Source organism: Rhinolophus hipposideros (assembly GCF_964194185.1).
Source record: "Rhinolophus hipposideros genome assembly, chromosome: 5".
Lineage (NCBI taxonomy): Eukaryota > Metazoa > Chordata > Mammalia > Chiroptera > Rhinolophidae > Rhinolophus > Rhinolophus hipposideros.
In genome coordinates, this window is record NC_138051.1 from 47788170 (window position 1) to 47811863 (window position 23694).

The following is a 23694-nucleotide window of genomic DNA, read 5'->3' on the forward strand; positions in this document are numbered from 1 at the left end:
AAACACTCTATTAATTGTAATACTCAATATATACCGCTAACAAAAGATGAATACAAGTCACATTTGACTTCTGCAATTACAGGAGGTGCTCAAAGTGGTTGCCATCAGCATCCAGACACTTCTGATTATGCAAACTACTGCTTGAGCATAGATAACATCTCTTAAAATGTGTATACTGTTTTTTGGCACCCCTGATATGTATCATCATGAAGTACTGCGTACATCAAACAGAACACATATATAGGGACCAGTTTGAACCTGCGCTATAGGGCCCTCAGACTTGGCAATCTTTAGAAATTACTACTATGCATCTAAGCATGAAAAGATCCACTGCTCCTTCCAAAGCACTAAGATGCTACTTGTAAGCATCCAGGCTACTCATGGCTGGGTTCCAGGGTGCTGTCTATCCTTATGTAAGAAGTTTCTCAGTACCTGACTCATAAAATTATGGCTCTCATTTTAATCACCAAGAATTTCTGCACTGTAAAATCTTATTAAGGGAATTTGATTACAAATTGAATGTGGTCCAGCACCTCTCCAAAGCTCATTTAAGATATTTGATATTTGAGAGAAAAAGCCTAAATGGGCATGTTAACTATCCATTTATCTACCCAATTCCAAATTCTATCCCTGCACTCACAGACCATCACAAAATAATGTCTTAGACCACATTATCTCAGTCCATCAAAGACATGGCTTCTGAGCTATGGCTGAATATCAAGTTCGTTGATTTTATAGATGGTGGATATAAAAAAAAGGTCATATTTAGGAGCATTTTTGTACCTTTTAGAAAGCTGGTCGGAAGCATATTCTACCGTCTGGCTTGTTACTACTTTATACTGAAACTCATGTGATAAATTCCAGGAAAAATAGTTCCAGGAAAGGATGTTTATCCTCACAAGTGCATCTGTATATGATATCTTAATGGAAAGCAATTTCTTTTCTTTAGCTACCAGGCCAAACTTCAAAAACATCATTAAGTGAGAATAAGAATCTTAGGTTTGTTTTTGAGATTTTAAAGCCATTCCTAACTCTCCCTCATTATCTGTCCATTGATATTAACATTGGCTTTAGGTTTTAAATAATTGGTAATAACCCAGTTATAATAGTTTGCTTCTATTCAAGTGATTTGCTTGTGAGTAATCAACATTTTAAAATTTACTTACTCCATTGTCTATGTTATTATTTTGCTTTTTTATTTATAAGTGCAATTTTTAAATGAAGAGAAGTCGTTTATATCATAGAGTTTGATGGGCATCTGCTCCCAAAATACCTTCTTCTTATAACAGGGCTTTAAATTTTAATTTTAGAGATATATTATTTGTGGTTTAAAAAGTATAGTGCAATTCTAGAATTCCTAGAATTGTCACCCACCTATTTGTTTACCAAATATGTATCAAGTGTCTGCTGGGTACCTGGTACTGACTAGGCACTGGAGATACAATGGTGAGCGAGTTAGACATAGTCAGTCCTTCCTTTCCCAACATAGAGTTCACAGTCTCATGAGGGGTAGATAAGAAACCAGGCAATGACAATCAAGGGCAGTTAGTATTGTGACAGAAGTACAGGGTGGGCCACCTAAGCTATTTCATTGGAACAGTGAGGGCATCCCACAGAATGTGAAATTCTAAGGCAGTGGTGGGAGAGGGGAAAGACTTTCAGGCAGGGGCTGAAGACTCAATAAGCTTGATTTCTTCATTGTTGTATCCTCGGGGCCTTGCTTATTGCCTGGCTCATAGTAAGCACTCTAAACTTTCAAAAGAAATAAATGAAAGATGGAATAGAATATGTGATGGTTGAAAGCCATTCAGGAATATGTCCTTTGGAGGAACTGAAAGAGGTTGGTTTGGCTGAATTATAGAGTTCAAAGGGGGTACAAGTGGGCAAGATGAGACTAGAGAGGCATCCAATGGCCAGTGGAAATTGACTCTTGTGAATTATTTAAATAATATTTACTTTATCAAAAGGGAAGCCTTGTGTGCTTAAAGAAATAAGAAATGACAACAACAAACTTTTTCCCTTTCTGCATAAGAACTTTGGTTAACTCTAGCCAGTTTTCCTTGGTAACTCGATAAAGGCAAAATGCCAATTATATCACAGGGTGGCATTGCTGATAGTGAAAATAATCCCTCATGAGTAAATCGCATCTGGACTAGAAAGAACTATAAATGAACCATAAAAACCTGGTATCATAGCTTTGGGCGTCCCTGTCAGTAGACATAGCAAGCCACGCCTATGGAATTGTTGCAAGAGACATAAGGCTATAAAGCAGGACGACTTCCACAGCTGACCTGGGACGACCACAAGCACTCCCGATGAGGAAGGCCTGCTGCTGCCCTGCAAGTTGTGCTTCCTGCTGAGCAGACAGGGGCCTGGTGTGGAGTGGTCACCTTGTGAGTGTGAATGTTTAGTTGAACCTACAGAAGAACTCTTGGTGGGCACTGCACCACTTAAGAATTTCAGATAGGAGAGTTAATGGGAACAGATTTGTTTTTATAGGATCGCTTTAGCCATTGCAGACAACTGCCTGTAGGACAGGTTACTCTAATAATAACATTAACCAGAATTAATTGATATCCTTGCTGGAATAATATGAGAGACTACAAGAAGTGGAGAAAGACAAAAAGGCACCCTCCATTTAAGTTTTATATAGATCTAGAGGTACTAAGACCATCAAGTGGAACTTCTAGGAATGCAACCTGGCTTCCATATCATTTTGCATGTGGCTTATCTGCCACTTACTGGAGAAAACATTAAGCTTGACCGGCCAATAAGAGCAACCAGAGGAAAAGAAAGAAATACTAAATGGGGATCAGCAGGCCATTTGAAAAAAAAAAAAATCACAAATATTGGAAAGGATTAGGTTTGGATACTGTCTCACTCCTTATCTAGCTGTATGACTTTCCATAAGTCATTGGGCCTCGCTGAGCTTCAGGTTCCTAGGCAGACAAACAAAGGACTTAGACTCTATGACCTCCAAATGATCTTGACTCAAAGGTCATATGGGCTCTTTCTCTGAGTACTACTCATATGCCAAGTACTATATTAATCTCTAACCCCGTTCATCCCCACCCCCATAAAGACATTCAAAATCGTGTGAACACCAAATACCTGTAACAGAAAGACCAAGGAATGGGGGCCAAATAGCTGGAGTCAGTCCTTAGTCCAAGATAGAACTGAGGACTCTGTTATGTGTTTCTACACTCAAATTTCACCCTGTGTAACATGGTAATCACATCTCTCATGAAGAACTTTATGTGCTTTAGATTCCTCAATGGCAGGTGCTATCATAGGCTCTGACCCGCCAGGCTAATTTGAGATCACCCAAGATGGCTGCCCAAATCTAATGTTACTGCAACATTTGCCTACCATAAACTCGTAGTGACTGCTGATGATTGACAGAATTAATAGAGATAATGAATAATTTAGTGCTCCTGTGCTCTTCAACCATCATGCAATAAGACATAAAAATCCAGTATAATTTAAGCCTAACATCTAAAACAAAATGAAGCAAAGTGAAAACAATAATAATTTAATTTTATAAAGAATGTCACCAAGAGATCTAAGCACTTTCGTATCTTCAGGGGACACTAAAATGTACAGATAAATATTTATGTGGCATTAAGAATGCAGGGGGTAACCTCCGTTTTTACAAAAAGTTTCAAATAAAAAAATTTAGTGAAAAGCGTTGCGTGTACTTCTAGGAAATCTCATCATGATCTCAGTGTAATAGCCATTTGTAAGAGAGCCCTGAACTGATTCCTGCCAGGGAGCATTATTGGAAAACGGCCCACTCCGACAACTTCCTGGAATTCTCTCTGTGTAAGTCAGCAACTTGCCTGGCACCAGCTGGGCACGAAACTGAGACACTGGGAAACTTAAGGGCACATTCTAAGGTGACACAGTGTGCGATTTATCACTTGAGTCTTAAAACAAGGCAGTCAGACAACAGTCGTACTATTCAAATCACAAGATAAGCCTTCTTTCTTTAAATAAAACATACAAGTAAAAGTGACGACTGAAAAAACAATAAAATTAGGGTAATTACGCAAGTATTTGCTGCACTGCCACAATTTTGTACTAGGTGCAGCGGTGTACAGAGAAATGAGATAACCTCTCTCCTCGTGACCGTCCAGTGGTTCCCAATCTGCATTCCCATGGGTCTCAGCATTTGTCACAGGGAATTACATAATTGTCTAATTCACATTGTCTCTTTAAAATGTTTACTTGAGTTATTGTTAAAGAACTGTGATTTTAAAAGGATAATTTTTATACTAATTTTTATGAACTTGGAAACCATAAACACACTGATTTCTACTAACAAATAACTATTTCAATGCAGATCCAAGACTAATCTCTGTGCCTATATTTAAATTTATAAAGATATCATTGATTAAAGAGCTGGTATGTAAGTTTACTTATTAAAAAATAAGTAGGCTTATTTTTTAAATCCAGTTCTGTAATGGTGTTATAATACATGTGGTTTTCCAGTAAAACAACTCTTATTGCTTCACTTTTTGATATTAGTAGTAGGTACTCCACTTGGAAAATTACACAAACAAGTGCTATTGAAGTGCTGTGGTGCTTTCCCAGATGACTCATATTTTTTTCACAATAATTTAGCCAAAACAATCTACCAAAATGAAATGGATGTTGAGATAAAAAGTTTATATGACTGTCATCCCTCTAATTTCAAAGCTCATAATTCATTGATCTTAGTGTTTAACTTTGCAATATGTAAATTATTAAAATTAAAATAAGATACAATTTGAGTACTTCACTTTTACAAAAGATTTAGATGCTTACAAAAGTTTTAAAGCACCAATTTAGATAATTTCTCCAATAACAAAACGAAGCTAGTCATTAGTAAAAATCTTTAGAAATGTTTATGCTTTACACATGAGATGGAAGTTATTAGTGGAATGGCTTTACTTTTTCTAATATTTTGCAAATTCTAAACTGTGGCTATATAGAAGATCCCATACAAAGGAGAAAACAACCGAATTCACTTCATGACATAGAAATTATTTTACAGTAACTTTCTGATATTTAAACAACTATGTATATGAGAACAGCACAAAGCTCTTTCCTTTGGGAATCAGAAATGGAAAATTTTTGAACTTGTGTTCTAAAACAGCACTTTATACCAGAAAAAGCCTATGAAGGTTTACTTGATGTTTTCCATTTCTGATTTGATTTAAAAAAAATTAATAATTTTAGATTACTGCTAGACATTAAAAGAATAGATTAAAAATATTAAAATTTATAATTATGCCTTGTGAATTTGGGAAAATGATGATTGGGCAAGGAGAGGACAGGGAAAGTAAAACTATATTCAATACAACTAGGAAGGGAAACCTGCCAATTGTAATAAATACAATGACTTATGATGCCTTCATCCTCTTCATATAGTTGTTATAACTGGAGCATCTAAGTGCTTTATACCATTAGTCACTACTATATTGCAGTTTCATTCTTACATTTTTTTCCCCCAGTACCTTTTAGACCTATGATTTATGCCTACAGAATAACTAGAAAAACCATATATGCTTTACATACAGGTTCCAGAAAGAGACAGAACTCAGCTAAGTAAACTTATTTTTTTTTAAATCCAGTTCTGTAATGGTCTTATAAGACATGTGGTTTTCCAGTAAAACAACTCCTATAGCTTCACTTTCCACGTATGGACTTCTTCCAGGGCTGTACTGCTTTCTTAAGCTATATCATGGTGGAATCTTATCCTTTATAATGTTTTGGAGAAAGCTGAGGGTGGCGCCTGCACAATTTGATTTGGTGTAAAAATACACACCAAATCTGATTTCTGTTACATTAAGGCATTCTCTGACAAAATATACAGAACAAGAAATGAAGTGAATTGTGTTTTAGAAATATCTTGCAAGCTTGTTTCCCTGAATACCTGACCACTAATTTAAAAAAATGGATCAAAACCCACTTTAATTGAATATTTAATAGATGATTTAATGGTCAAGTTAAGATACATTTTAAATGCTAAATATAAAAATGATTTGTGTTTGCTTACTGGAAATATTTGTAATATAAGCAAACACACATAATAAACTAATATTTAAAGCAAATTTACTATGAAATAAATGAAATGACTACCTTCAATTTGTAAACATAGTACATTCATCAAACTATATTTTTGACTAATAGTTGGCTTTTATAATATGAATATCATAACAGTGGATTGCCATTACGGCAGCAATAGTTTAACTCATTTTTTTAAATGTATAACATGTTTCCTTTAAAATGAGCCATTGAAAACATAAAAATGGCAATATCCTCCTAGGGAAAGGCCTGCATTTAGCTAGAGGGAAACACATCAATTTTCATAAATAAATGGAATTAGTCTTGTGAATTCTATCCTCCATTGATGGCCCACAAAATAGTGTGATTTACATAAAAGAATCTGAGATTAACAAATAGGAGCATGCAATTCTAGTCTAAGGTCATCCTCCAACAAGTCGTCTCAACACAGCAAAGCTACGCGTACTTAAGTCTACCATGTATTGTTTTCCTCTCATTTAAATAGGCAATAGGCAATGTCTCACTTCATTTGATATCTGTAAAGAGAAATAAAAAGACACATGCCGAAAACCTTTTGAAAGAAGTAGGGTTATGTAACTAATAGAAAAGGATCATTTAAAAATAGTCCACCTAATATTGTTTTAGTATCTGAAAATAATGTTCAAATACGTAGATATTTGGGGGGTACTGAAATGGCCATTTCTTCTTGACACATTGTGAATAGATTTTAGCTATAGTAGAGACCTTGAGATCCCTAAGGAAAATTCTAAAATCTCCTTTGCATTCCTTAATATTAAACACACACACATATGGTATCTGAGTACTACCATTACCTAGAGTGTTCCTGACATCTTTACTACGGAAAAAGAGACTGATTAAAACCTTTCATTCCCGCTCAGTATGATGAGAACCTCAGACAATGTTAATGGGTATGTTACTGGTGCACACAGGTGAGTGGGCAATCCTATACTGTGTTACAGGTATTTTGCCATTACCTCCTGAAACACGGTTGCATAGTGCAGGGTATGCCATATAAAAAATCAATGATACTCCCCAATCTCAGCAGTTTGAAAGAAACATAAATCAATGGCATAAGGGGGGCAGGTGATGTAATGTCGCTAGACTTAAGTAGATGGCTTGAAGAGATGGATCATGAAGTTTAACCTTTGAAATTATTCATTGGATATTAATATAAACACACAGAAAAGTACATTTCGTTACCTTGCTTGCTAAAATTCTATTCATTAAATCAAGATTTTTTAAGTGGTAAAGAGAAATAATAGATCCTATTCCTGGAAAATATCTAATAGCAAATACTTAATAAGCCTGATTTTACTTAATGTTTCAGTTAAGGATGTTTGTAAAAAAGGAGCTCAATAATGTCTATATAAATCCACACACACACACACACACACACACGCACACACAAAGAAAAAAAATGGATGGTAACACCCAAACTTGTCAATAAATAATAAATGATACAAATGCATCCAAAGGAGATGAGAAATCAGACCAAAAATTAACATATAAGTTGGGAAAATTTTAATAAGGAGGGTGGGAGATTGAGGTAATAGACACATATACTTGAAATTAGCACCAAGAACTACGGCAACTCAGAGTGTATTGCTGTCATGATCTGGACTCTGATTCTGAAGGACGTTAGGTGTTATTCGGTCTAAAAGCAGGAAGGAAAAATTTCTCTCCTCTATGTAATGTGAATATACTTTCTCCATGGGGGACATGAAGTACTAAGGTTCCATCTAAATAATCTAGCAATAAAAAAATGAAGAAGAAGAAAAAGTACTGCTTTACAAGTAAAATACTAAACAGAGATATTCTGACAAAATTTGGACACAAAGATTTTCTGTATCTCCTGCTTTACTCACTCTCCACTTTGCACTGGAAATGTCTCCCTTCTCTTAAAATTATTTGGCTCCCTTTATCTTTCAGGGGAAAGCCCCACACCAGAAACTTTACATTCTAGATATCTCACCTTCTAGAGCTAGACTGGAACATCCTATGTCCTGCCCACTTTAAATTTATCCCCATTTCCCGACCAGGCTGTATTGCATGCTTCTGTGTCTGTCCTCATGTTACTATTACTTTTGCCTGAAATACACCTCTTACACCAAGCTTTGTCTCACTGGTGTCAGTTGGGTCCTCCCAGAAACCAGTGTTAAGATGGAGTTAGAAATGCAAAAGGTATATTGGGAGTAACACCTGAGAAAGAATAAGGGCAAAATCAGAACTGGGTAAGGAACTCTCTGTTCACTATGCAGAACTGATTAAAGTCTCCATCAGCCCAGTGAAAACTCCAGAACAAAATTGACTGTCAGTGGTCTTTATCGACCAGAAATAGCTAGGCCCTTGTACCACCACCTTGCTCAGTCATTGTCCCAAGAAGAGTCTGACCTCTGCTCCAATGCAGAGATGGAACCAGATGCCAAAAGCGGGAAGCTGTCAGCCAGCCACACTTTGAAGCTGTGAGCCAGCTGGGCCAGTAGTCCTTTCTTGTAGAGGGACATAAGCAGTACATCTCTCCAAGTCTGCCACACCATGATTCTCCAGAACACATATGAATGTCTACTCCTGTGTGAAGCCTTTACAAATCATCCCCAGGCAGTTGGTGGCTCTCCATGTTTCCATAGCAATGTGAAGTTTAGTATCTCATACTGCATTGTGGTTTCATTAAGTATAAAGGACTTGACCTTTTGGAAAGTAGAAGTAGTTTCTATCATGTGTTTCTCATATTCTTAGTAGAGAGCTTGGGAAACAGAGCACCTAACATATATTAAAAAGAGGTAGAGCAAATTGATGGATGGATGGTTGGATGGACCTACCAGCTTGATGATCAGTCAGGTTGGTTATTCCCTACTCTGGTGCAGAGACACCAAGGGGTATACCTTGTATATGTCAAAGGATATTATGAACATCTCAAAGAATCATCTTAGTATACTTTAAGTACTAATAGGCTATTGTACTTGAAGGATAAGATGTATCCAAAATTAGTACCTACTAAGCCAAAGTTTTGGTTATGTTCCCAATCGTTTCATGAACCTACCTGTGTAACACTATCCATCAATTATTTTCATTTCCAGTTTGCTCAATTCACAGATTGGGAAAGAGTTAACCTGATTTTTAAATTCTAAGTTGTACTGTGTTTATCCTGTATTGTAAAATAATGATTTAACTTCAGTTGTCAGTTTTGGAGTTTTCTTTAATGACTTTCTTGGGGAATGCTGAGTAGTTCAGTACCAGGCACCATTCATTCCATCAGCCAGCGACACTGACTCAGTGTTATAGGCCCGGAGCCAGGCTTTGAGGACCCAAAGATGAAAATGAAAGAATAGGACAAGGAGCTTTTTTTTTGTTGTTACAGAGGAGACAGAACTGCAATTGGATGATTTACTACACAGCCTGGGAGATACTATGACCAAAGTATAAAAACTGTGTGTGGAGCGCAAGGGAAGGAGCAAACACATAGCTAAGGAAGGAGCTTCATGAGTTATTTTGGGGTTTTGTCTCCCTGTGTACTTTTAAAAGGGGAGAGAGACAGAAACAAAGACAGGCCTCGGAACATAGAGAATTCCTGTCCTGACAGAAGTGGTTCTCTGCCGGGTGGGCACTGCCCCATCGGGGAAGGAAACTGCTGTGGTGAAGGACATTTGGGTTCCCCAGGGACTGTGGAGACATGTTTTGGCACTTTAGTGGGCAGGGACCGGAATTGCCAGATGCCCTGCAATGCTCACCATAGCCCTTCACAGTGAATAACTGTCCTGATATTTCATTGATTTCCAAATAGTCCACTGGGCATTCGTGGAAGTGGAAGCTATGTTTATAATTTCCTGAGCCTAGAACCTAACTTTATTTTACACATAAGAATCTTTCAAGGTGTTTAATGTACCCTGAATTTCCTAGGAAGGCCACTGCCCTGTATATCAGGGAATGGCCATGTTTTGCTGCTGCTGTTGTCCAGAATTTTACCAAGAAAATCCATTTGGACACCCCTGCACCACCAAACACACGCAGGCACCTGCCTCAGTAACTGTCGTCTTCTCAGTGATGGGATGTGTCGGCATTCTATTAAATCTTTTAGCATAGTCATGCCCAAGCTTTTCCTACTGAGACACATATTATTTTATTATAAATTACTCTTTGTTTTTCCTTTAAAATTTGTATCTAAATTATGTGTACAGATAGGTTGCATAACTTAGGCATTTCATTTTAGAATTATAATCGGGGCATTACCAAATATTGACTCCAAAGCCTATGCAAGGATTGAGAATAGTTGAGAACCGCTACACTTAAATTTTCTAAAATTTCAAGACTGACCTCATCCTGATGAGAAGAAACCTGAGAAGCTGTGTTCCCAATCACCATGCTCTTATGTATAGTCAGCTATGAGGTGTGGTTTTACATGGGGTTAGAGGGGCCACCTGGCTGGAGGACAGGTGTTCCTGCATAGATGTAAATAAAGGGCCCACATTCATCTGTAGCAGGTAAAAGGGGAAAAAAAAGTAACAATTCTTTTTTGAATGGTCTTTTTCTTGCAGCTTATTCTTGGGGGTTGAAAATAAGTGCTTTACCTTTCTTTTTTTGCCTTCAAACATCTGTCGGCATTAATTTTTTCCTGGTGGTTCTCTAGAATGATAAATTGCTCCTAAAATAAATAGGTAAATTTACAAAAAATGCCTCTGGATGAACACTTTAGAAAAAACCATCATCATTATAATGATCTTTCCCATTCTCTTCCTACCTACGGACTAACATATTATTTAGCATTTCTTCCATTCTGCCTTACTTAGACCAGACTTCTTTGATACATGCCTGTCATTGTCATTTATCATTTATCTGCTTACTCAGGCAGCTTTTAATGAGCACCCATCATGAGTCACGTGGTACATTAGCTGCTAGAAGCACAAAATTAATAACTTCCAATTTATGCCCTTGAGGAGTTCAGAGAGGTGGGGAAAAAAGGCAAATAAACAAACAATTAGTGTGCCAGATCATAATACACTATTTTTGAAGGATACACAAGAAGTGTAGAAATTGATGTAATCTAAAATTTTAGTACCTTACATTGAACCTTAGACATAATAAGCACTTAGGAACAGCTGTTTTGAAGTTATCCAAATTGTTTCAAGGCTGTAAATTGGGCAGATACAGTGATGAGTTATAATGGGAAAATAAGCCTGCGGCCATCAAGGCGAATGACATTCTGATGCAACGGGATATTGCAACTGCATGGGAACCAATGGATAATTTTTCTTTCAGCCACCATTTCTCTATCAATTGCCTTGCCATGTGCCAGAAACTGTGCTGTTTGCTGAGACTACACAACTGACTGTTTTCCTGTCTTTTTTCTGTGACTGGAGAAACCAAATGTCCCTTCCACAGCAGTTTCCTTCCCCTATGGGGCAGTGCCCACCCTGCAAAATTACTTCCAGAACTAGGAACGAAGATGGATATTAGCTAATAGAATTACATTTGATGGAGGAACTGATATCACACAAACTCCCAGGCTCAAAAGCAGGAAAGTAGTCAACAGGGAGGAGGCTGGCCCAGGTGAGCCAGGTTGTAAAGAGGGCTCCAGGTTTGCAGCCTAAGGGCTACTAGCTAGTGACCAGGAATCAACCAGAAGTCCAAAGAGAGACCCTGAGTCAGAACCTAGGATGTGAATCCAAATACCTCGGTTTTCGAACATCTCTGTTGACGAACATTTTGGTTTATGAACACCGTAAACTGGAAGTAAATGCTTTTGTTATGTCACATGGCTTCCCCTGAGTGCAAGATCCTGGGGCCTAGCTGTCGGCTGTTTTCTAATGTTTCAGAGCTCGTGGGTTACGTTTGAAAACCGAGGTAGTACTGTACTGAGGAAACAGTGTTTGACATAGCAGCTCCTTAAATACTTCCATGGAGAAGCTGGAGCTGAATGAGGAAAAAGAAGACAAGTTTCAGGTGAGGCTTGGGGCTCTCTAAAAATATCAGGTTGAAATTAGATCATGACAAAATGAGTAGTGAACAGCCAAATAATCAGCTGTTAAGAAGGAGAAGCATTCTAAATGGTTACAGACTATATTCATTCATGTATCTATTTTTAATTCTTTTGTGAGCCTGCTGTGTGTATACCACATGGTCCCAGGATGATGACACTTAGAAAACACAATTTTAGTGTATATTCCAAATTATATCTGGCTGCTAAAGAAAAGCAGTCAGCTGACTTTGCTTGTCTCCTTTTTCTTTTACTAATTAGGAGTTAGCTGAGTCTTTTGTACAAGCTATCCCCCAGTCCATCCATTCATCTATCTACTCAATAAACACTTATTACCAGCTACTAGGTGAAGAACCACCCTACGTGATGGGAGGAAAAAAGATAAATAGACCTGACCCTTGTCCTTGAGGGGTCAGTGTTGGGAGGCCACTCTCAGCTTGGGAGAACAATAGCACAAAACACATCGATTTCAGCGACAGAATCTAGATCACTTTTTCTTTGTCAATAAATTTAAATGGGTATGCAGACAATAATCAATAAAGTGGTGCCGGCACAACTGTTACCAAGGAAATATTTAACTCAATTCCTGGACGCCACAGTCTCTGTGCAGTCGGGCTAGGTTAGCATTCTGATTGCTCACAAGGAAAAGAGACGATGAAATACTCTAGTTCTTCATATGCCAAGATGAAAATCATCAATCTCAATCTCTGTGAAAGATGAAACTACTTTTGGAAAAAGAGCAGTGAACTCTATCAGTCTTTCTAAGGCAATGTAATCTTTAAGATGATACAGAGAGGACCGAGGCAGTGGAGAAGTTCAGAAGAATTTATATGGGGAAAAAAGAAAATGATGAAATTTCTCCATCAATTTTACAAGGAGCTAAAAATAAGGCAGGACGTATATTAAACCCAAATGACAACAGTGTTTTTTGAAAGGTATGTAATGTATTCTAGGTACTAAATAATTTATTTGCTTATCATATATAAATTCATCTTCATCTAACATGTGAACCTTGATATTTAAGTAAGATTGTCTATCACTTGGTTCAAATTAATCTATAAAAATGAAAATTCAAATTTCCTCCTCTCTTCCTCCCACACTGCCAGCCCTTAATCCTTACAACTAAAATGTATGTGCCAAATCTTTTTCATTTCGAGGATTTATCAGTTGGCACTTCCAGTTCCCAGTCGTAAAACTTTCTATTTTTTAACCTCTAAAACTTATAATTATCTAAATTTATATTCCAAATAAAAGTCTTTAGTATTAAGTACATTTTTAGTGGAATAGATTATAATGCTACACCCGAGGTTAGTAGAAATTAGCTATTTGATATTTGCTGATTAACTTCTTCAAGGAAATCTTTCCTCTGTTTTTATGCCAAATATCTGGGGTCTTTTTTTGTTGCCTTGTAATCCCCAACCCGAGTAACACCTATCTCTGTAACTGTCATATAGGAGGCACTTGGTCAATATTTGCTGAATTAAGAAATAGTGAAGGAGAATTGTGGCTAATTGGGAGGCAATGACAGATACTAATGGACGAAGAACCCAGATTTTGAAGCCAGGCTGCCTGGGTTTGACTCCTGGCTCTGTTGGTAATAAGACCTTAGGCAAATGACTTCTTTTGATCTGTTTTCTCATCAATAAAATGGGTATAACAATACTACCTATCCCCATAGACTTGTTTGCCTGATCAAATGACTTAAGGCATACAAAGCTATTAGAACATGCTAAGCCATGTCAATGTTAGTTGTTGTTAGTTTCATTGTAACTATCGTTCTTATCCTGGAAGGCTGAGGATTGGCAAAGAAAGATGTTGGCGTAATGAGATTCAAAGGGGACCCAGATGTTCTCCAGAGAGGAAATTAAAGACATGGGTTTCTTTCTAATGTCCAGGTTCCTTATTCATTAATTATATGATTCTTGGGAGGAATAGAGCGGCATAGATAGCTTCAGGGGTCTTAGCAAACAGCTACGTTCTCCCACTACAACTTTTTGTCTGGCTATATCATATTCATCTTTCAGACCTTGGATTGGGCATCTTTTTCTAAGAAGCCTTCTTGACCCCAAAGGCTCAGTTAAGTGCCTCTTGCTATGCTCCTATGGCCTCTTATGTGGCATCTGACACACTTTTATGGTTACCTTGATGCTAGTTTGTGTCTTCAACTGGAGATTTCCAATTAGTTCTCTGTGGTATTCCCAACCCTTGGATCAGTGCAGAGAGGCACAGAGGAGATATGTAGAAGAGTGATGCATAAAGAATTATTTAACGTTTCAGAGACAGCAGAGTGTGCGATACAGAATATCAGTTACCACCCGGCATAACCAAAAGCTTATCACATCTGCCTACTTAGCTCAATCCACCCACATGCTGTGGTTAGGATACTTTCTTGCAAAAAATAACAAAGAAAAGCCCTCAAGTATGCTGAAGCATACATCACCAATGCATACATATTTGCTTGTAAATAACATACATGCTACTAGTATATCAACATTATGTATATAAAGATACACAAAAAATAGAAATTTCAAAAGAAAAACATTAACACACACACATACAAACATATGCACACACATATCTCCTGGTGTAGCTTAATACTCATTTGGCAAGACCATTTACGTCTTATTTACTTCAGCTTGCATTACTAGTTTTGTCTTCAATCTATAGTTTCCTGGCAGGAAACTCTTGCCTATTTACTAAGGGTTAGTTTAGTTAAAACTATGAAATCAAATCTGTAGGTCAGCTAAGCAGGGACACTTGAACCCAGCAGGGGCAGCTTTCCGTGGAATGGGTCTTCCACACTTCCTGCAGAATATTTGGAATACCGTATGCAAATCTGTACTACCTGACATCAGAATTAAGTCAGCACTCCAGGCTCATTCCACGTATCAATTTTTGTTTGTTTGAAAAATATAAGTATACATTTTCATTATCTTACTCCTCTATAGCTAATCCATCAGCAAATACTGTCATCATACCTTCAAAATACATTCAAAATCTGATTACATTTCACTTTCTTCATCCATGCCACCATATTGCTTCCAAATCGTCATCATTTGGATTAGCATAACGGCCTCCCAACTGGTCTCCCTGCTTCTGTCCTTGGCTCCTGAACCTTAGCCAATGTGATCCCCTTAAACTATGTGCCTTTTGTCTGCTCAAATGGTTTCCCATCTCAGAGAAAAAGCCAAAGGCCTCACTATGAGATCCACGGCCTTCTATGATGTGGCCCCATTACTTCTCTGCTCCTTGCCCACTTGTATCACACAGACCTTTCCTAAATGACTTCTGGGGTGTTCTCACTTAGCCTGGAGACCTCACAGAGGGTGGTGGAAGATGCATTCACTATGACTGAAGAGTCAAGAAAGAGTTTCCTTGTGAAGTAGTTAACTATGTATCAAAGCCTTTCCACAACTAGACAGATTTCCTTCTGAGAAATTCAGCAGGCAGAGGAAGCCAGTCCCAAGCCAGTCCTGCTGATGGCCACCGGGGCCACAAAATTTTTCTACTGAACTCCTGTTTATTTCCTTGATTAACTACAAAGGCATGCTTTTATTTCAACAAAGAGCACATTTTTATTATTGAATTTTGGAGGTAAGTCTTTGAAAACAATGCATGTAATAAAGATTATTTGCAATACCCATATATGAGGCATCATCTTCACAACCACAGTTAAACGTGAATTTAAATTCCGCCCGTAATTTCAAGGTGACAGTTTTATCTACAAAGCCTCCATTTCTATTTAAATCAATTTATTTACTATAACAATTTAGAGCACTTGTTTAAACTGATCCCAATAACATTAAAAAAAAATAAAGCAAACTAACTTTGAAATGTACTTTACCAAAAGAAACCACTGCTGGTTTTATAGCCATAAACCTTAGTCTCAAATATGAGTGTTAATTGTACAATTTGTTATTAAGGAGATTTGAAGAAGACAGCAATGTAATCATTATAAAAATGTAAACTCAGATAAAATCTACCACTCTCTCATAAAATACCATACACATACATTAAGACCTCAAATACGTGCTGTGAGATGTAACAACTGAAAACGCTGAAGAAAAATAAGATACAAAATTATAAAGTTTGAACCCACATTATGCTTCAACTCTCATTTCACTTGATTTCTATTGCTTTGTAGATGCATCTCATGTACAAATAGTTCAAGAAACCTGGCGATTTTCTTTATTATAAAGGCTGAATGGCAATGATTGAACACTCTGCATTTTCTTTGGTAATAGAAAGTATGATTTATGAGAGAGGAATAGAAATCTAAGAAAACCACTCAATAAATTATTCAATTTTCAGATCAAGCTGATTTAGAGCGAATTTCGTTCAAGCGGCCAGTATGGAAAATGCAGTTTACTGGATAAGAACACAGTGTTTAAGAGAATATCTGAGTATGTGGCCCTGTTTTTAGTAATGTTTTGACTATAGACAAGGCACATAACCTCTTTTGAGTCCTAGTTTATTCACTAAACAAATGGGATAGCAATAGGAAGTATGTCTCAAAGTGCAAGATATGCACCACTGGTGGTATTCTAGATAGCTGGTATGGTTGTCAAATACTATTTACTTTAATGTATATGAGAAAGATGTATAATTCAGATTATTTGCAATACCCATATGTGATGCATCATCTTCACAACCACTGTTAAACGTGAATTTAAATTCCGTATAATTCAGAAGTCAAATTAAAAAAAATACAGAGGCTATTTCTCAGGATAAGCCTACAGAGCACCGTGGGAATCTCTCTTTCTCAGAGTTGTTCTTTTCAGCTGTACTTTGAAACTTCATTTCCATGAACACGGACATGAAAATACACAAATGACTCAAATGTTGAAAACAGAGACTTAAGTCTCATGGTAATTACATAAGAATTAAAGGAAAAAGTGAGGTAACATTCATAAAGTACTTAGCATAGTGTTGAAGTACACTAAGAACACAATTATTATTATTATTATTTTGTCCTTACCTATTATTGATACTATGCCGTTTATGAGTATCTGTGCATAATAAAACCATCATGTTACTTTCCAAATGATTTACAAATAGGCTGCATCAAGTAACCAACAAACCAAGAAAGAATAAAAGAAATTAAATTAAGAATAAATTTTTGTTTTAAATAAAAAGGGGATGAAGGGGAGCTCATAGAGGATACATGAGCAAGAACCTGATAAAAATTAAGCAACCTAAACCTTTTATCATAAGCATACTTGGTAAATAATATAGTGCAATGACTCTGGGGCTAAGTAAATTTGTCTATAAAATTTGAGGAATAATCACACCCAGTGACTAGGACCTACACTGTCTCCTTAACTTTTGAATCAGGATATTTAAAATGAATAAAACACCTTTTTTCATTTATTTATTTAAAAAAATTCCATCAAGTAATGCAGAGCATACCACTGAAACAAAGGTCTAAAACTTTCTTTGTCATTTTTCTAAGTTCCTCTGAATAGTTAAAAAATAATAATAAATATTTTCTAAACGGGGGGAGGGGAAAGGCAATGTTACATCCAACATTATATTGCTTGAAAGTTTTCCTCTTCAGTGCGTGTTATGTGTTTCCCACTTTATTGCAGTTAATATTTTCCTACAGGTAGTATTCCCCCAAAAAATATGGTTAGCATTTTTCTTTTAAACAAAATATTCTAAATTTCGTCTACCAAAATATAAAGTAGCATTGGCTCTTTTGTGTTCTAATTCTTATCACAAACTAACCCTAAATTTTCTTTTAGCATTGGCAAAGGATCATTCAACAATAATCAAAAGATAGTTAATATCTAAACTTGAAATCTGGATCTCTATTTTGATTTTGGCCTTCATTAAAAAGAAGGCTTTTTCTGCTTTATATCCTCTCTCACTACCTATTGCCCTCCAATCAGGATAATCTTATAAAAATAATAAAAAGAAATAAATGGAATACTTTTTTAAGAATGACATCTCTTCTAAGATTTAACATTTTAACTAGAGCAACATTTCTCCGGGTCCCAAATAAATAGAATCTCTTTTTGAGTACCTAACAATTTTTTAACAACCAGAAACATGTACATTTGCAATATGTTTTCCTGACAAAAATATACATTAAACCATATTAAACATCAGTTTATTCATCAAAAGCTTATCAATAAATTTGAAAATCAAATTTACTTAACTTTTTTTACTGTTTTTTATTTGTTTATTCTTTAAGTCACACTAATAGCTGAAAAATTAGTTGACAATTTACAGCAGAAATTTAGATTCACTTGATAGCCATAAACTATAAATATTATCATTGTAAAGTTACAATGATGAAATATATTATAAAATCAAGTGGTCCAACTCTAAACCAGTTTAATTTTAGTTTGTACTAGTCTCTTATTCCCCAAAAAGAAAAACAAAACAAAACAAAAAAACACAAAAAAACAGGCACAGGGCTATTATCAAGGCACCAAATGAAAACAAACAGGGCCCATTGTTATCAGGGCATCCTGATAATGTATATATCCCATTAAGCTACTGCTGTTAATCCTGTTTTCACTTTTAATCATTTCAAAACATTTTTTATAAATAGTATAAGTTTTTGTTTTGGAGCATACTGAACATAATAGAATTTAGAAGTTCTTTAAAAACTTGACAATTATAAGAGGAAACTGATAGCAAAATAGGTCAGAAGTAGAGCACTTGGCTTGGTTTTTTGCAGAAATGATATATTGTGAACTCATTCTCAACACATTCTAAATATAAAAAAATAATTTTGATGAAAGAACGTGCCAATGAATTTTGCACTTACTTTGCGGAGGCAAATTGTCTGTAACACACTGTAACTCTAGCTCCTCGGTCCATTCCATCTTTGGCCGTGTCTGTATCATCTCATAGTTACCATTCTCAGTCATGGACTCTGGTTGACTGTTGATCGGTATCTTTCTCAAGGTCTTCATGTGCTGTTGAACTTCCGCCAAGAGAACAGCTTGGATTGCTTCAGTTACCTGTTAAGTTTGTGGTTTTGTATGAATTATTTTTAGAATTATTATAAATATTTGGGGTCTTGTGCACAAAACCCAAAGCCTGGAATTTTTATTTAAATAGCTTTCACATAAATTGCTATGTTCCATTTCACTAGAATTAGCATCTGAAATAACTGAAATATAGATACTGAGAAATGGCACCCAAACCATCACACTGTTCTTTTGTAACCACAAGAGATTCTAAAAGGAAAGTTGAAAGGAGTTCTGGATTCTTTCTCCTAAGATATTTTCATTTCTACCAGTTGACAGAGAAAAATAATTTGAATATATCATATTGCTCTTAAAGACAAGTTTAGCTCCTCAAATATCTAGCTCTAAAGCACTATGTAGTTAAAAACACATTATTTAACCTAGGTTTAATACAAGATAAGACTTTAATAATAAATCTCACTAAACTGTGTGTCTGTGTTTATGGCTTTACATAGCTTAAAATACTGTAATATGTGTCTTCCAATTATGTTACATACCTACCTAGTCAAGAACCTACGGTTGAGTGTAGGGGGAAGGGAATGCTTTTCATAGGCCATCTAATCTAGTATCTTCATTTTTAAAATGAAGAACCTGAGACATGACATCCCAAATTCCACACAGACTTGGTGGACAGACTTTCCAAACCTTGCTTCTGTGTCCTTTGTAGTATGTGCCCTCCCAAGGTTCTAGCCCCTTACCGAGTGATGAGAGTATACCTTAGCCTCTTCCTGGAAAGAGATGAGACAATGTCCAGGAGTTAAGTTCAAAAACGCCAAGTGTTGAATCAGTGAGAGAAAAGGAGGGGCACCATTGGTTTAGGTAAACTTGGGACATCCACCCATTATCCTTCTATGTCTGATGGTTAAACCTTTCATATAGACACATTCGAATGCCTGCTCCTTTTCCTCTCTAAAGGCCACCCTTTGTCAAGACGACTCATGTTCCACAATTGCCATTGTCCCCTCTGCATTATCCTCAGTTTATCTATGGGATGTCTAGAGTTGGGCTTTGGGACAAGATCAGCTGAGACTGGTGATGTAGAGAGGCTGATTCCAAAACCAGGACATGTATTCATCTAAATATTAATATTCGTTGCTTCTACGTGTCATGGTAGCATGTGAGACTTTTAGGCACCAAGGGCTCTCAGAGGGCTGATGCTGATGGCAGATGCTTACTGAACTACTGGGCCAGAAGGAGCCCTGACCTTTAATATAGGAAGCTTCCAGAAAATATCAGAGCAGCTTCCTGATCCCTGATCATGCCCCTGTTCTTGTCCACACCCATGCTCATACTCAAATGCTTGGTTAGGTTGTGAAAAAAGGCTAATGAATGAAGTGACTTTACTATTGTATACCATATCTACTAATATGGTAGATATTATACACCTGTTACGATACAGGTATATAATGCTTACTTTTGTATATCATGTGATGAGATACTTAACACTGTGTCAGCTATTTCATACCATGAATGTAACCTATAGTTCTACAGAGCATGATACTGTTAAATCATGCCTAATAATATCTATCATGATGATATGATACGTTAGCTATTAGATATAATGTTTACCGACATGCACTAGTCTATATCACCATCTAGCTCAATCATGCTTATTTATTTATGTATAGCATATGATGGGGCAAACTATATTCACTATTCATGAACAATTTTATATCACTGAATTTATTTCTTTTTCATTTTGTCACGTTTTATTTGATAGCACTGCTTCCACGATGTAGATGGTGTGGTAAAAAGAGCTTATTTGAGCCACAAATGAGAAGGCCTGAGCTTCTGATCCAACTACAACAGTAACTACAAATGCAGCCTTGGACGAATTCACATACTACGCTGGGACTTCATGTCCTCACTTAGAAAACAAAATCTGTGACACAGAGAAACTAGGATGAGAGCGTCCAATTCCAGAATCCTTTGTGAAACTTGCTTCTGTCTATAACTGTAAATCAGGAGGATATTGGAGGATATTTTCAGACCCATGGTATGTCCAGATCATGGTCGATCCCTCAGAATGAGCAATTTGGCCATGTGCCCACATGGGACTATGGCTGCCCTTTCACACTGGGATCATTATCACCTCTGAGGAACACCACAAGTGTGATTGAGAAAGTCCTCTAGCCCACTGGATTTATTGTAATAGCCTATAGTAACTTGAATCAATATTCTTTCTTAAAAATATACAGGGATTTATACAATTTCGTCTGACATTTCTAATTATTAGATTTATATGTCATGACCACATTTTTAAACTGTTGAATTTGGCAGCTTTCTGACATATTTGGCACTCCAAATGCATATTATAATAATTAATATATCATTGAAAACAAGAGGAAAGTAAAATAACAGAAATAAACCACATTAACTGTAATAAGTAGGATACTCAAAGCCACAAAACTTAAAAGTGAACACTGAATGGCACACACCCATTGGAAATAGACTCAAAATATACACTTCATGTTCAGTGGGAAATCAATAAAGTATGGCTCCAATTCACAGAGAAATGGTATATCTCATAAGCAGGTAATAACATTATCACAGAATCTGGTATACAGTGGGCACTAATAAATACTAATGGAATTGAAATATATTCTGTACACTTTAAAAATATAACTGTGGAAAGTAGATATGATTACTTGAGTTTCTCTAGTATACAAATATAGTAAACTTTTGCAGATGGTAGGAATAACACTTACCCCCCAAAAATATAAAAATTTTAGACAATATGTTATATAATTTTGTGATTTTAATAATGAGATAGAATTGAAAGCACTATGGCTATAAAGCTATCTTCCAGATGCATATAAATAAGTTTCTCTGAAAACACAGATATGCAAAGTATTATACTCTTATGCGGGAATATGCAGTGATTCAAAACAAGGTTTACAAATCCATTGGCTAGAAAGAGATAGTCACAAATCTGGGCCATATGCTTATTACTGTGCCATAGGCAAGATAAACATTTTCAGGGTTTTCTACTAACACCTTGAAAGAGCAAAGTACTACTATAAAATAGCAAAGAACATTATGAGGACTCATAAGAGCCCCCAAGGCCTGCTTGTAGTGCCAATGTCCAGATTTTCTCGTATAAAAGCATTTTCCCAACACTCGGGCTCACACTGGCCTTTCATGTTTTTGCTACATCTCCTGGAAAAGCAACATTTCTCCCTGGTGACCTAAATGTCATATGTCACCCACTGGTGTTAGATTGTAAAATCCCAAGAACTTTAGTGCAGTTTCAGAAACATGAAAATTAGCAACCCCAAAACCTTTCTGTTGCTTTTCCAGTATTTATTTCTATGTTGGGCATGTTTCATGTATGAGAAGCCACTGAGAATCTCCAGACAAACTCATTCATTTGTAAAAGTAACTCATTTTTACCCCCTCCCTTCAAGATAACACCCTTCAATTTCTAAAGTTGGATTTTGCTCTACGTTATAGTAGCATTCCATTACTACATAGTGTTCCTGGAACACATTAAAAAGTAGATTCGTGTAAACATAATTCGACTAACTGCTTAAATGAACATCACTATTAGGAATTTGAGGATTGGTTAGTGAAGCCTTTAAATGGATACTTGCACAACTCTCTGTTGTTCTTGAAGGGCCTAGGAATTCTCATTTTCCCACTTTACACATGAAGGAAATAAATAATCAAGTTAAACCTATCTTCCAGAAGCATTCATCAGGTTAGTGACAGAGATGAACGGAGAACACTGAAGCTTGGACTTCCTTTAGAGTGAGTAATAAATGCTCTGGGAACATTTGTACAGTTGCCAGCATTTTGTACAAGGTCATAGAATCACAGAATCTTAAAGATCCATTAGTCCAAACATGTCCAAACCACATTAAAACTTCTTCGAAGGTCAAATGAACAACTATGAAAGATTTTTGTTTAGAGTAATTCAGGGTAAATGTTTTCTTGAATTCTTTTCCTTGAGGACTTTTTCCCCATTGAGGAGTTCTTTGGCTGCTGGGGGACGGAAAAATCTTACCTCTAATAAGACTCTTCTAGTGTGATTGCTAATATGCCAGTCATTTCATTATCACAGAGGCATTCTGCATAACTATTCGTTCACTCACTAAATATTTATTGACTGGCTGCTGTCACTACTGCTTTTCTGGGCATTGGTCAGAGGGGTGAGTGAGACCATGTCCTTGCTCTCAGCAAGCTTCTATAACAGTGAGAGGACATAAGATAAGCAAGCAAGAAAGCAAATGGTATAATTTCCATTAAAAGCAAGCACAACAAAGAAAACAAAACTGGGTAATGTGATGGTGACTGGAAATATGGGGTTGGAGAGGGTACGGTAGCAATATTAGATGGAATGACCAGGAAGAGCTCTCTAAGGAGTTGGCTTTTGAGCAAAGACCCAAATGATGAGTGGAAAAATGAGAATTCCTGCCCAAGAGAACAGGAAGGTCTTGACATAGAAATGAGCGCTGTGTGTTCTAGAAATAAAAAGGTCAATGTGGTTAATATCACAAACAGGAAGGAGAATGATGAGTGAAGAGGTTAGGCTAGGGGCAAATTATGTAGAAACTTGTAGGCCATAGTAATAAGTTTCAATAGCCATTCCAATTGTGTTCATCTGGTTTTATGGTGTCAACCGCACAATTCTAAGTTAACTTTCTTTGTTTCCCTGTAACCAAGAATAAC

General features: G+C 36.5%; 1 protein-coding gene across 1 annotated transcript in view; it reads right to left on the bottom strand.

Annotated features, from left to right (window-relative positions):
- WDR72 (WD repeat domain 72) overlaps positions 1 to 23694 on the bottom strand; it is a 203466-nt gene that overhangs the window by 56120 nt on the left and 123652 nt on the right. The window contains exon 18 of the mRNA XM_081047302.1: positions 18819 to 19014. Within this exon, the coding sequence (XP_080903428.1) occupies positions 18819 to 19014 (196 nt within the window). The remainder of the gene's footprint in view (positions 1 to 18818; positions 19015 to 23694) is intronic.